Source organism: Narcine bancroftii, chromosome 11 (assembly GCF_036971445.1).
Source record: "Narcine bancroftii isolate sNarBan1 chromosome 11, sNarBan1.hap1, whole genome shotgun sequence".
NCBI classification, from domain to species: Eukaryota; Metazoa; Chordata; class Chondrichthyes; order Torpediniformes; family Narcinidae; genus Narcine; species Narcine bancroftii.
The window spans coordinates 75968548-75981648 of record NC_091479.1 but is presented as its reverse complement, the minus strand read 5'-3'; the positions used below and the strand labels follow the sequence as shown (position 1 = coordinate 75981648).

Sequence of the window (13101 nt, the reverse complement as noted above, 5' to 3'; positions counted from 1 at the left end):
CCTTGAGATGTTGAATATAATCATCTGCCATTGAAGAGCAATCTCTGAGCTAGTTAGCGTTGCCATCCTCCTATGCCTATCTAGAGCTGTCACGATGGCAGGTGGAATATTCAGTTTTATTGCATGGGAATCTGGGTTTGATAAAATCATATTTACTGAGCGTTCAGAAAAGATAATGCATTTAACCATATACTCTTGCTAAAGTTTACTAGTCATTGATAGTGACATGTCATATTTTTAAAATGTGAGAGATTTTGTTTCCTTCTCCTTTACTTCATAGCCTGCAGGCCTGGAGTTGCTTAATTAAAATCATTGGGCTCTCAGATCCGATGCCGCATCTAATTCCACATTAAGTTCAAACATTTATCTTAGAATCTCGATCTTAGAATCAGACTTAAATGTTCTTCAATATGTGTGCGGAAATTCTCAGACTTTCTGCATTTTCAATATCTAAAAGCCAGTTGTTTCAAACGTTTATCCTCGTATGGTATCCACTTCCATCTTAATCCATGTGACTAAGTAGTACATGAGCAAAGGATTTGATTTAAAAATTCAAATATTTTTGAAATTGTTGATTAGTACAGATTAGAAACTGTAGGTCATATATGTGTTGTGTGTGTGTGTGTTCTGTTTATTTGAAGCAAGGAGTTCAGAAAGTGTCACGTTAATCCAGTCTACTATTAATAAACTGTGCATGGTAAACTCCCAAGTAAAGTTTGCCCTCAGTGAACTAAAAGCACTGTTTCCATGTTGCAGTTCTTTGCCATACAGTAATGTTACTGATTTTTGTCCTCTGCCTTACCAGCCCCCACTTGTTTGTTTGAATGAACCTGTTCACTCTTATCAATTTGTATAAACCCACTCACCCTGACAGATTGCACACTACTATTTTGAGCACGAAGTTCCCAACAAACTCCTGAATGTTTAAATTTTTTAAAAATGGATGCTGGAATAGAATTTTTATTTTAAAAAAACCAGTGTATTAGCAGATTAAAATTAGAGATTGTGACCTTGAAATACGATTGCTACATGTTAGCTCTTTTGCACTCCAGCTACATATTTCTCCATGGAGATTATCAGGATTGAAAAGTGATTGACTAACAAATGTTTTTTTTAAAATCTGGATTAATCCAACCAGTTTTTCTTCAAGCATTTAGGAATTGATCTTTCTATGGAAACCTATCCATTTTGAAGTTTTTTTTATTTGAAGGAAATTAAGATGTGAAATTACCAAAAGTAACTCCATTCATAGATTTAATTGTTAATTATATACGTTACATTTTTAACTTAAATAATTTTACACTCTCACCATTCAATAAGATGTCAATAAATTTAGATCCAGAGGTTCATGTTGAAGTAAGAAAGATAGAAGGAGAATGATAATTAATCTGTCACTTTATCTAATGGCATTAGGCATGTTTGCTTTGACTTGCTAGTTATTTTCACATGTAAGCCTCTATTCTGATTTGTGCTGTCAGCACAGTGAGGAAAAATGTCTGAACCTGTTCTTAAATGAATTGAAACATCTATTACTAACAAATTTTTAATTACCTGCTGTAATCATTCTACACAAAAAAGGACCCTTTTAAAACTACCACTCCACCTCCAATTTCCTTTTATCTCCAATATTTTAACCATCTCATTGCCATGGCCAAACTTTCCTGAAAATTTTGTTTGAATCCCTCCTGATGGGTCTTCGTCCTGATAGCAGTTCCATAAACTTTCACCAGAATTAGCAATGAAACCTTAAATGATTGTAACGTAGTGAGGTTTTCACTTCTTTTCCTCCTTGAACTGAGTGCAGTCTATGAGATGGGAGGTCTTTCAATCCCCTCCACTGGCTCTGAGCTGGGCAAGATCATGCTCATCTGGATCCATGCTTGTGTCTAGCATTGTCGGAAAGTGCTCTCTTTACCTGTGTGGTTTGTCCACAAGGACCCACAATCCTCTTAACTGCTTGCTTCCCTTCTTCCCTTTGTAACACTGTCTAACATTAGTGCCAGTTTCAACCTACAGACTAATTTAATAGTACCTACTTCTATCTCATTTTCACCTCTTTGATCCCTCCACTGCCTCTAAATCTTCAGATTGCTTGTCTGATGTACAGAGCAGAAATTTATTTGAACTTAGATTGAGAAGACGAAACCATTGTCTGATTACTCTTGCTATTTTTAAGAATGTTGCAGAAATAAAATAATATTATTTGGACAGTAGCCATTGTAAATAATGATTTAGGTAATGCAGTGCAACTATTAAGTATTTAGATTTTATTTATTGTAGCTTATATCATGTAAGTATTGGATATTTATACCAGATTTTAGCAAATTATTTCCAAGCAGTTTTTCATTGCATAAGTTCCAAATAAATTTGAATTACAGAATCAGTTTTACAATTTTATTGATGTGGACATTATTGGCAAAGCCACTATTTGATTTCCTTGCTTGATGGTGGTAGGCCTGCTGCCTTAAACTGTTTGACTTTCTGGTGGTGGTACTTTGACAGACTTGATGTTCTAAGATTTAGACCAAACAATCCTAAATGAAAAATAGTATATTTTCAAGCTAAATTGCTCTGTGCTATGAGCTGCATGGAAAGAGGTTAATATTCCTTTGTGCCTGCTGGCCTTGCCCTAATATTTATTGGAGATTTGTTAAGTGTTGTCAGACTAGCCTGGGTTATTTACCTCACAAAGATAAGCGTATACAGAGCCGTTGTCATACCCACACTCCTGTTCGGCTCCGAATCATGGGTCCTCTACCGGCATCACCTACGGCTCCTAGAACGCTTCCACCAGCGTTGTCTCCGCTCCATCCTCAACATTCATTGGAGCGCCTTCATCCCTAACATCGAAGTACTCGAGATGGCAGAGGCCGACAGCATTGAGTCCACGCTGCTGAAGATCCAGCTGCGCTGGGTGGGTCACGTCTCCAGAATGGAGGACCATCGCCTTCCCAAGATTGTGTTATATAGCGAGCTCTCCACTGGCCACCATGACAGAGATGCACCAAAGAAGAGGTACAAGGACTGCCTAAAGAAATCTCTTGGTGCCTGCCACATTGACCACCGCCAGTGGGCTGATATCGCCTCAAACCGTGCATCTTTGTGCCTCACAGTTCAGCGGGCAGCAACCTCCTTTGAAGAAGACCGCAGAGCCCACCTCATTGACAAAAGACAAAGGAGGAAAAACCCAACACCCAACCCCAACCCACCAATTTTCCCCTGCAACCGTGTCTGCCTGTCCTGCATCGAACTTGTCAGCCACAAACGAGCCTGCAGCTGACGTGGACATTTACCCCCTCCATAAATCTTCGTCCGCGAAGCCAAGCCAAAGATTTATACATGGTTAACAATGGAGCCATAATGCACCCTTGGCGAAGGGTGTGAACATTTAGGCTGGTGGGTGGGATGCTAGTTGAGTAGACTTCAACACACTGATGGCATTCATCTTCGTGACTGTTAGTGAGCTGCATTAAACTAGGCAATTTTTCTTCGATTACATTTCTGATCTGAGCATGCATGATGTTGGAAAGACTTTCAAGTTTCTACAGATAAGCTGCTACAGCATACCTAGTCTCTGACTAGCCCTTGAGGCCACAATATATATTTAACTAGCCCATCTGTGTTTTTTCTCGCGTTTTAACGGTCGCGTACTTGCCTTTGGGTGCAGTGCTAACCGCTGCTGATGAGTTAAGCGACGCAACGTGTGAGGGGTAATAGCGCGCATGCACAGATGTGTTAAGCATCAGTATACACGTGATGAATCTCAGATGCAGGAGAAGGAGAGTGAGGGTGTCAGGGTTACCCGTGTGGCAATGAACCAATGAGAAGGTCAGAGGAGTTTGGCTGGTTGGTGTTTGGGGAGTTGAAGAATGCAATGTTGTGTCTAGTGAATAATAAAGTCAACTTCATGGTATGCTAAAACGAGTGAGTGTATTCTTTATTTGTTTGTACGCTGTGGTAAATCGGTGGCATCAATCAACTGCCAGATGATTATCACTGCTAGAGAATGATTTAGCAATGGTAATGCCACTGAATGTTGAAAGTGCTTTTTAAATCCTCTTTTGGAGTTGATCATTAAATGACAGCTGTGTTGCAAGAATACAACTTTAACCCAACACTTGAAAGTTGTACAGGTGTAATGGAATATAAGCATAGACTACTTTCAATTCAATTGAGTATTGTGATGTACATCCCCACTTTTGCTTTTTAGACCGAACTGCAACAATGTCCTGGGGATTGGATGATATCTGGCATCTGCAACTATCTTCCTTTGTGCAGAGTATGACCCCAAACCAACTAATAACAACAGGCATAATTTCTCTGGAGTCAACTAATTGATAAGTGTTGGACTTTAGACGGTTAATGTCTTGAGGTTCTATCTACAGTACTAAGCAAATCTGATTACACCTGTTGCTCCGTAAAGTTTGTGTGCTGTAAGGCTTTAGGATTTCTATTAATCCTTAATACCTAATTGGTTTATTCAACCTTTGAAGAAACAAACATGTAAATATACAAGGGTAGAGGGAAGTACAATGACAGGATTTAAATAGGATAAGAAAGGAACAGAGGGATATGGGCAAAGTGCAGCAAAAAGAGATATGCATCTTGAACAGGAACATAAAAGAGATGGTGCCTTACAGTAGCGACTCTTTGTGTGAAGTTCCGACAGAATCATCAGATATTCCTGTTCAGAACTATTCCAATTCATACCTATAACCACAGAAACCAATTTACCAGTAAATAATGCTGTACTAATGACCATAGAAAACTACAGCATAGAAAACCGATCATTTGCCACTTCACGTCTGCGCTAAAACATTATTCCTCTAATCCCACTGACCTGCACCCATTCCACAACCCTCCAGACATCTCCCATCCATGTATCTATCCACTTGTTCTTAAAACTTTATAGTGAGCTTGTATTTACCACGTCAGATAGCATTTTGTTCCAAACTCCCACTACTCTCTGAGTGAAGAAGTTCCTTGTAATGTTCCCCTAAACCTTTCACCTTTCCTCTCATTTTTATCTCACCCAATCTAAGTGGAAAAACCCGACTTGCATTTACTCTGTCTATTCCCCTCATAATTTTCTAAACCTCGATCATAACTCCCCTCATTCTTCTATGCTCTCAGGCAGTGGCTCTCAACCTTTTTCTTTCCACTCACATACCACTTTAAGTAATCCCTATGCCATAAGTGCTCTGAGATTAGTAAGGTCTCTGAGGCAGGCAGAGCAGTTCCAGGTGCATGGCGATTATGGGTAACAAAAGCAGCCTTTGCTCCCCCGCTTGCTTCTCTCCCACTGGGTGCTCAGGACCGAGAGTCACCTTTCCACCGAAGGTAAGAGAGGGCGGGGATGGGGTTGGCGGGGACGGAGGACTGGAGGAGTCTCCCTCTGAAAGCGGAGAATATTTGCACAATATTTTTAAAACGAAGTTACATTTTGAGGCAACTTTCATGGCAAAGAGTCCCCTATGGGACCCTATGGAAGAAGTCTTTAGAAGGAGTTCATTCTGATGCAATGTTTGAGCTGTAATGTGTGTTTATTGGATTTGCACTGTTTGAGATATCTGAGCCAGTTTTATTTTGAAATTTTACTTAAAAATAAAAGAAGCATGCTAGTGATTTTATGGACTTTATTTATCTAAATTCATTTAACACCCCATGCCCCCTGTTTTGAATGATTTTTGCATGATTTTGAAACATCGCATTTGTTTAAATGGACCACCATTTTAAAATGATTCCAAAATCTGGAAGATTCCGAACAATGATATATGTCTGGTCCCTACGATCCTGGCTAACAGGTTAAGCACCAGTATGTCCAACTTTAGTTTGTCCTTCCAAAATGCAACACCTCACACTTGTCTGGATTATATTCCATTTGCCATTTTCTGGCCCATATTTCCGGTTGGTCTAGATCACTCTGCTTTGAAAGCCTTCCTCGCTGTCCACAATGCCTCCTATTTCCCACATTATCATCTAGATCATTGAAATAGACAACAAACAACAATGGTCTCAGCACCAATCCCTGAGGCAATCTAGTAATCACAGATTTCCAATCTAAGAACCAATCATCCACAACTACTCTCTTGTCTTCTTCCATTCAGCCAATTTCAAATCCATTTTACAACCTCTCCATGATACCAAGTTTCTGAATTAACCTCCCATGTGGGATCTTGTCAGAGGCCTTACTAAAGTCCATGTAGAAAACACAGCCTTACCTTCATTTATTTTCTTGGTAACCTCCTCAAAAAACTCTATAAGATTGGTTAAACATGACCTACCATGCACAAAGCCATGCTGACTATCTTTAATTAGCCTCTGACTGTCCAAATACTCGTATATCCTATTTCTCAGAACACCTTCCAATTATTTACCCAGTACTGACGTCAGGCTCACCAGCCTGTAATTTCCTGGTTTACTTTTGGAGTCTTTTTAAACAATGGAACAACATGAGCTACCGTCCAATCCTCTTTAGAGGGTGAACTTGTGCCACAGCTATGTCTGATTAGATCACATGTGAAGAACTGTGGAGACCCATTCTAGATGTCCCAGTTTAGGAAAGGTATATTGGCTTTGTGCTGTAGATTTGTCAGAATGGGACTGGATTCCTGAGGGTTAAAACGTAAAAAATATTTGCACAAACTGGGGTTATATTCTCCAGAAACTGGTCAGTATGTGATGATTTGATCAAAACTATCAAAATATTCAAAGATGTTTAGGGTAAGTAAGCTTCAATGATTTTAATTTGTTGAAGTGACAAACAACAGGGGACTTTGTCTAATAATGAGAAACAGGCCTATTCAAAATGAAATTAGGCAATGCATGCATCCAATGATGGTAGAAGTTTGGAACAATTTGGAAGCAGTTATTGCTAGGTCATTTAATTTTAAATACAAAATTGTAGACTTTCATTCATCAAAGATAACAAAGGCAGTTCAAAATGGAGGGTTTTTTTGTAAATTTTATGTTCTTTCTTTGCCTTGGCTTCGCGGACGAAGATTTATGGAGGGGGTAAATGTCCACGTCAGCTGCAGGCTCGTTTGTGGCTGACAAGTCCGATGCGGGACAGGCAGACACGGTTGCAGGGGAAAATTTGTTGGTTGGGGTTGGGTGTTGGGTTTTTCCTCCTTTGTCTTTTGTCAGTGAGGTGGGCTCTGCAGTCTTCTTCAAAGGAGGTTGCTGCCCGCCGAACTGTGAGGCGCCAAGATGCACGGTTTGAGGCGATATCAGCCCACTGGCGATGGTCAATGTGGCAGGCACCAAGAGATTTCTTTAGGCAGTCCTTGTACCTCTTCTTTGGTGCACCTCTGTCATGGTGGCCAGTGGAGAGCTCGCCATATAACACGATCTTGGGAAGGCGATGGTCCTCCATTCTGGAGACGTGACCCATCCAGCGCAGCTGGATCTTCAACAGCGTGGATTCGATGCTGTCGGCCTCTGCCATCTCGAGTACTTCGATGTTAGGGATGAAGTCGCTCCAATGAATGTTGAGGATGGAGCGGAGACAACGCTGGTGGAAGCGTTCTAGGAGCCGTAGGTGATGCCGGTAGAGGACCCATGATTTGGATCCGAACAGGAAACTGCCAAAATGTTTGGCCTGGAAGTCAGCCTGAAGAAAACTGAAGTCCTCCATCAGCCATCTCCCCACCATGACTACCAGCCCCCCCACATCTCCATCGGGCACACAAAACTCAAAACGGTCAACCAGTTTACCTATCTCGGCTGCACCATTTCATCAGATGCAAGGATCGACAACGAGATAGACAACAGACTCGCCAAGGTAAATAGCGCCTTTGGAAGACTACACAAAAGAGTCTGGAAAAACAACCAACTGAAAAACCTCACAAAGATAAGCGTATACAGAGCCATTGTCATACCCACACTCCTGTTCGGAAATTTTATGTACTGATATGATAAAATATACAATGAGAAAATATAGCTTAGGAAAAAACAAAATACATATATGATCATTTTTATATGAATAATATCCCCTGTAACCCCTACCCAAACCCACCCACTCCTCCCTACCCCCCTCTAAACTACCCCAAAGGAAAAAAAAGAAAAGAAAGAAAGAGGAGATCACATAACATAAAACTCATCAATTAGTTGCCATGGTTCAGAACAACACCCCTAATATATGGAAAGGGAATTAATAATTCAACCCTGTATAATCTAAATATGGGCTTAAAAATGGAGTTTAATCAGAAATTAATCATGATCTTGTTGACGAGTTGGATAACTTGAGGGGCTAAATGATCGATTTGCATTATACTATTGGCTTTTGTAAGTGGTCATTTTTCAGTAATAAATATATTTTTTGCATTCACTAATTCCTTCTATTTTCCTCCCATTGACCTTTCTATAAAGCAGTATGAATCAATGTCTAAAAATTCATTAATTTTAAGTAAATTGTTTGTCAAATTATTGTTCAAGTGTAACTTAAATTCAAGAATAATTTTAAAAAATTAAGTTATAAGGAATTGGATAAATTTATTTTAAAGGGATATATTATTTGAAATTACAGATATACAGTACAACTCCGATTATGTGAAATGTTTGGGACTGGGCCTATGTCGGATAAATGGTTTTCTGGGATAACTGGTCATTTTTTTTATAAACAGCCCAGTAGCAATAGCAAATCACTTGTAACAGAGTTTAAGAAACAAGAGAAGGCTTTTAAAACATTAAAATATGTTTAATTCTCACCAAAAAAATGCTGGCCGTCGGCAATCACTGACATCTCCCCATGAGGTCCCCGCTGCTGCCTGGGAGGCTGCTCTCCTTGATGTCGCTGGGGCAAGGGATTCTTCTTGCTGCTTGTGGCTGGGAGACAATGGCACGCAGTTTAAGAAGGAGCGTTGGAGAGAAAAGTCAATAGGGGAAGGTAAAGAAGAAATGGAAAGAGAGAAGGGAGGGTATTACCTGAAAGGTGGACAATTATCATTCTAATTACATGTCCAGTGAATTTTTTTTCAACCTGTGAAGTCAGTTTGGCTTTGAAAAACATTTTGGATAAATGAGGATTTTGGAGAATCCAATTTTGGATAATTGGATTTGTACTGTATTATAATGTGATAATCTATTAAATATTATTGTTAAATAAAAGATGAAAATGTTTTATTGTTATGATAACATGTTTGGTATTCTTGTAGGTTTGTTTTTACTTTTGATTATTTTTTTTTAAAAAGTTCGAACATTTTCAAATAAGTTTTTTAAGTTGGTCTATTTTCAAAAGTGAATCTGCGTGATATTGGATTTGGAATCTTTGGGGAATCCTGGATAGCATATGATATTCTTAACACTAATTATTCTTTAAAATGGTTTTATTGATATGAAATCTCTGGTTGTCATTTTGATCAAAAATTTGAGAAACTATCTAGTGTTGAACTATATTTTCTTTTTTTCAAAAGACTAATGAACGTTATACTGCCAGACAGTGTCAACTGGAATGGTAGACACACAGATCCATTCTAATCCATTATCACCACTTGAAAATGACTCTGGTAGTCCTTTGGCTGGAGAATTGCTACAGGAAATGGAGAAAGTACAGGACATTTCACAGTCTACAGGGGACAAAAGCTCAGAAGCATTCAGTGGTGATGAGAACCTAACTTCAGGAAATGGTCCTGGATCAAATGAAACCGTGCAAGGTAGGAGTTTATTTCAATTGATCTATATTTTTGTATAGTAATAGGAGCTAGTCCATGCTGTTTTTCACTGATACCACCCTGTGTGTTCAAAATAAGAGAATTGCATTTCTATAAAATTGTATGAAGCGAGCACTTGAATTTTTAGAATATGGTATTTGAAAGTGTTTATTGCCCTTGACCATTAGTGTGAGGTCATAAATTCCATGGTATTGCAATTAAGTCCTCAATGGTATTGTCCTTGGTTATCAGCACCTACTGTCTTATAAATAAATGTCCTGCTTATCTATAGCTATAGTATACCTCTCCAGCTTTCTATCCCATCTATGTGCTCCACCACTGTTCTGTCTGTTTATGTGAGAGTTAATTCTTCCATGCTGTAACATTTTTCATCATTTCCCAGGTCAGATTCACTTGTATTATGATTGACAGCATGAGTTGTAACCATATTCACTTTGGTTTCAAGAGATTCAAGCAAGCATTATGCAATGCAGTCCAGCTTTAGTTGAAAGTATCCATTCACAACCTACCCTGTGACCTGTCCAGCCAATGGAAATTAACACTGTCTGGATATATTCATGGAAATGTGTAGCTAGTACAAAGTTGTGCTGCCTTCATTCCATTGAATGGCTGTGAGCTATTCACATATTTTAATCCCTGTTGATGGGACATGTTGGCATTTATTTGGCACTGATAGAACATTTTGACCTGCAGAAGAATGTATAGTGAGAGGGGAAGGATTCAGCTATCCTGGTCCATAAGGGTACCAACAACCTAGATAGAACCAAGAAAGAGGTTCTGCTAAGGGAATTTAAGGATCTTCGGGCAAATTAAAAAGCAGAACCAAAAAGGTGGTAAGCTCTGGATTACTACCTGAGCTATGTGAAAATTGGCACAGGGTCCAGAAAATTAGAGAGTTAAATGCGTGGCTCAAGGATTGGTGTGGGAGAAGTGGGTTCAAATTCATGGGGAAGGAAGGAACTGTTCAAAGGGGATGGGCTCCATCTGAACCATGATGGGACCTGGATCCTGGAGAATTGCATAACTAGTAGTGTGGACATAGCTTTAAACTAAATAGTAAGGAGTGAGTTCAACAGATTGGAGAGGGATGGATAAAGTAAAAAAGTGTGGATAAAGTAAAAGCAAAAGTTTAAAAAAAAGAAAAGTATGAGAAGAGGGGATAAAAGTCAAAGAGCAAAAGAGGCAAAGATTACTATATTTTAAAAGCGCAGTGGGTATCAGGGCACTTTATCTGAATGCCCTTCGTATTTGAAACAAGGTCAGTGAAAAAGCACAAAATCAGTGAACCGGTGCGAACTCAAAAGGCCAACATGGCCTGTTCCGCTCCGTAAATGGTTATATGGTTAAAAGTGGCACAAATCACTACAAAGGGGTATGATTTAGTGGCCATTACAAAAACATGGTTGCAGGGTGGAGAGGATTGGGAATTAAATACCCAAGGATATCAGGTAATAAGAAAGCTCAGGCAGGAAGATAGGGTGGTGTGGTAGTGCTCTTAGTTAAGGATGAGATCAGGGAAATAATGAGAGATAATGTAAGATCATGCTGAATCCATTTGGGTAGAGATTGGGAATCTTTGGCTTGGCTTCGCGGACGAAGATTTATGGAGGGGGTAAAAAGTCCACGTCAGCTGCAGGCTCGTTTGTGGCTGACAAGTCCGATGCGGGACAGGCAGACACGATTGCAGCGGTTGCAAGGGAAAATTGGTTGGTTGGGGTTGGGTGTTGGGTTTTTCCTCCTTTGCCTTTTGTCAGTGAGGTGGGCTCTGCGGTCTTCTTCAAAGGAGGTTGCTGCCCGCCAAACTGTGAGGCGCCAAGATGCACGGTTTGAGGCGTTATCAGCCCACTGGCGGTGGTCAATGTGGCAGGCACCAAGAGATTTATTTAGGCAGTCCTTGTACCTTTTCTTTGGTGCACCTCTGTCACGGTGGCCGGTGGAGAGCTCGCCATATAACACGATCTTGGGAAGGCGATGGTCCTCCATTCTGGAGACGTGACCCACCCAGCGCAGCTGGATCTTCAGCAGCGTGGACTCGATGCTGTCGACCTCTGCCATCTCGAGTACTTCGACGTTAGGGATGAAAGCGCTCCAATGGATGTTGAGGATGGAGCGGAGACAACGCTGGTGGAAGCGTTCTAGGAGCCGTAGGTGGTGCCGGTAGAGGACCCATGATTCGGAGCCGAACAGGAGTGTGGGTATGACAACGGCTCTGTATATGCTTATCTTTGTGAGGTTTTTCAGTTGGTTGTTTTTCCAGACTCTTGTGTAGTCTTCCAAAGGCGCTATTTGCCTTGGCGAGTCTGTTGTCTATCTCATTGTCGATCCTTGCATCTGATGAAATGGTGCAGCCGAGATAGGTAAACTGGTTGACCGTTTTGAGTTTTGTGTGCCCGATGGAGATGTGGGGGGGCTGGTAGTCATGGTGGGGAGCTGGCTGATGGAGGACCTCAGTTTTCTTCAGGCTGACTTCCAGGCCAAACATTTTGGCAGTTTCCGCAAAGCAGGACGTCAAGCGCTGAAGAGCTGGCTCTGAATGGGCAACTAAAGCGGCATCATCTGCAATAATAAAGGGAAAAAAACACTGGTGGGAATTGTCTATAGGCCATCCAATAATAACATTATAGTGGCACAGGCAATAAACCAAGAAATATTGAAGGCATGCAAGGATGGAATGGCAGTTGTCGTGGGGGACTTAAACATTCAAGGTCAAGGCAACCTTGAGGAGGACTTCATGGAATACAAACGCAATAGCTTTCTTGAACAGCATGTTACTAAACCTAATGCACTTGTTCTCTTTGATCTGGTCTTGTGTTGAAAAAAGAGGGTTGGTGTGAGAACGCAGCCTTGCTTCACGCCATTGTTAATGGAGAAGGGTTCAGAGAGCTCATTGCTATATCTGACCCGACCTTGTTGGTTTTCGTGCAGTTGGATAACCATGTTGAGGAACTTTGGGGGGCATCCGAGACGCTCTAGTATTTGCCAAAGCCCTTTCCTACTCACGGTGTCGAAGACTTTGGTGAGGTCAACAAAGGTGATGTAGAGTCCTTTGTTTTGTTCTCTGCACTTTTCTTGGAGCTGACTGAGGGCAAAGACCATGTCAGTAGTTCCTCTGTTTGCGCGAAAGCCGCACTGTGATTCTGGGAGAACATTTTCGGCGACACTAGGTATTATTCTATTTAGGAGAATCCTAGCGAAGATTTTGCCTGCAATGGAGAGCAGCGTGATTCCCCTGTAGTTTGAGCAGTCTGTGTACTTAGACAAGTAAAATTAGCAATCTTGTAGTTAGGGATCCTCTTGGAAAGAGTGATCACAGTATGACTGAGTTTCTCATACAAATGGAGGGTATGATAGTTTGGCCTAAAACCAGTGTATTATACCTAAGAAAGGGAAATGCAAGGGGATGAGGAAGGAGTTGGCCAGGGTAGACTGG

The 13101-nt window shown here is 40.7% G+C and overlaps 1 protein-coding gene across 5 annotated transcripts in view; it reads left to right on the top strand.

Moving 5' to 3' along the window:
• Window positions 1-13101, top strand: part of LOC138745934 (peroxisome proliferator-activated receptor alpha-like) — a 63893-nt gene that overhangs the window by 25519 nt on the left and 25273 nt on the right. For all 5 annotated transcript variants that reach the window (XM_069903482.1, XM_069903481.1, XM_069903485.1 and 2 more), the window contains one exon: window positions 9414-9653. In XM_069903482.1, the coding sequence (XP_069759583.1) occupies window positions 9452-9653 (202 nt within the window). In that variant the 5' untranslated portion in view covers window positions 9414-9451. The remainder of the gene's footprint in view (window positions 1-9413; window positions 9654-13101) is intronic.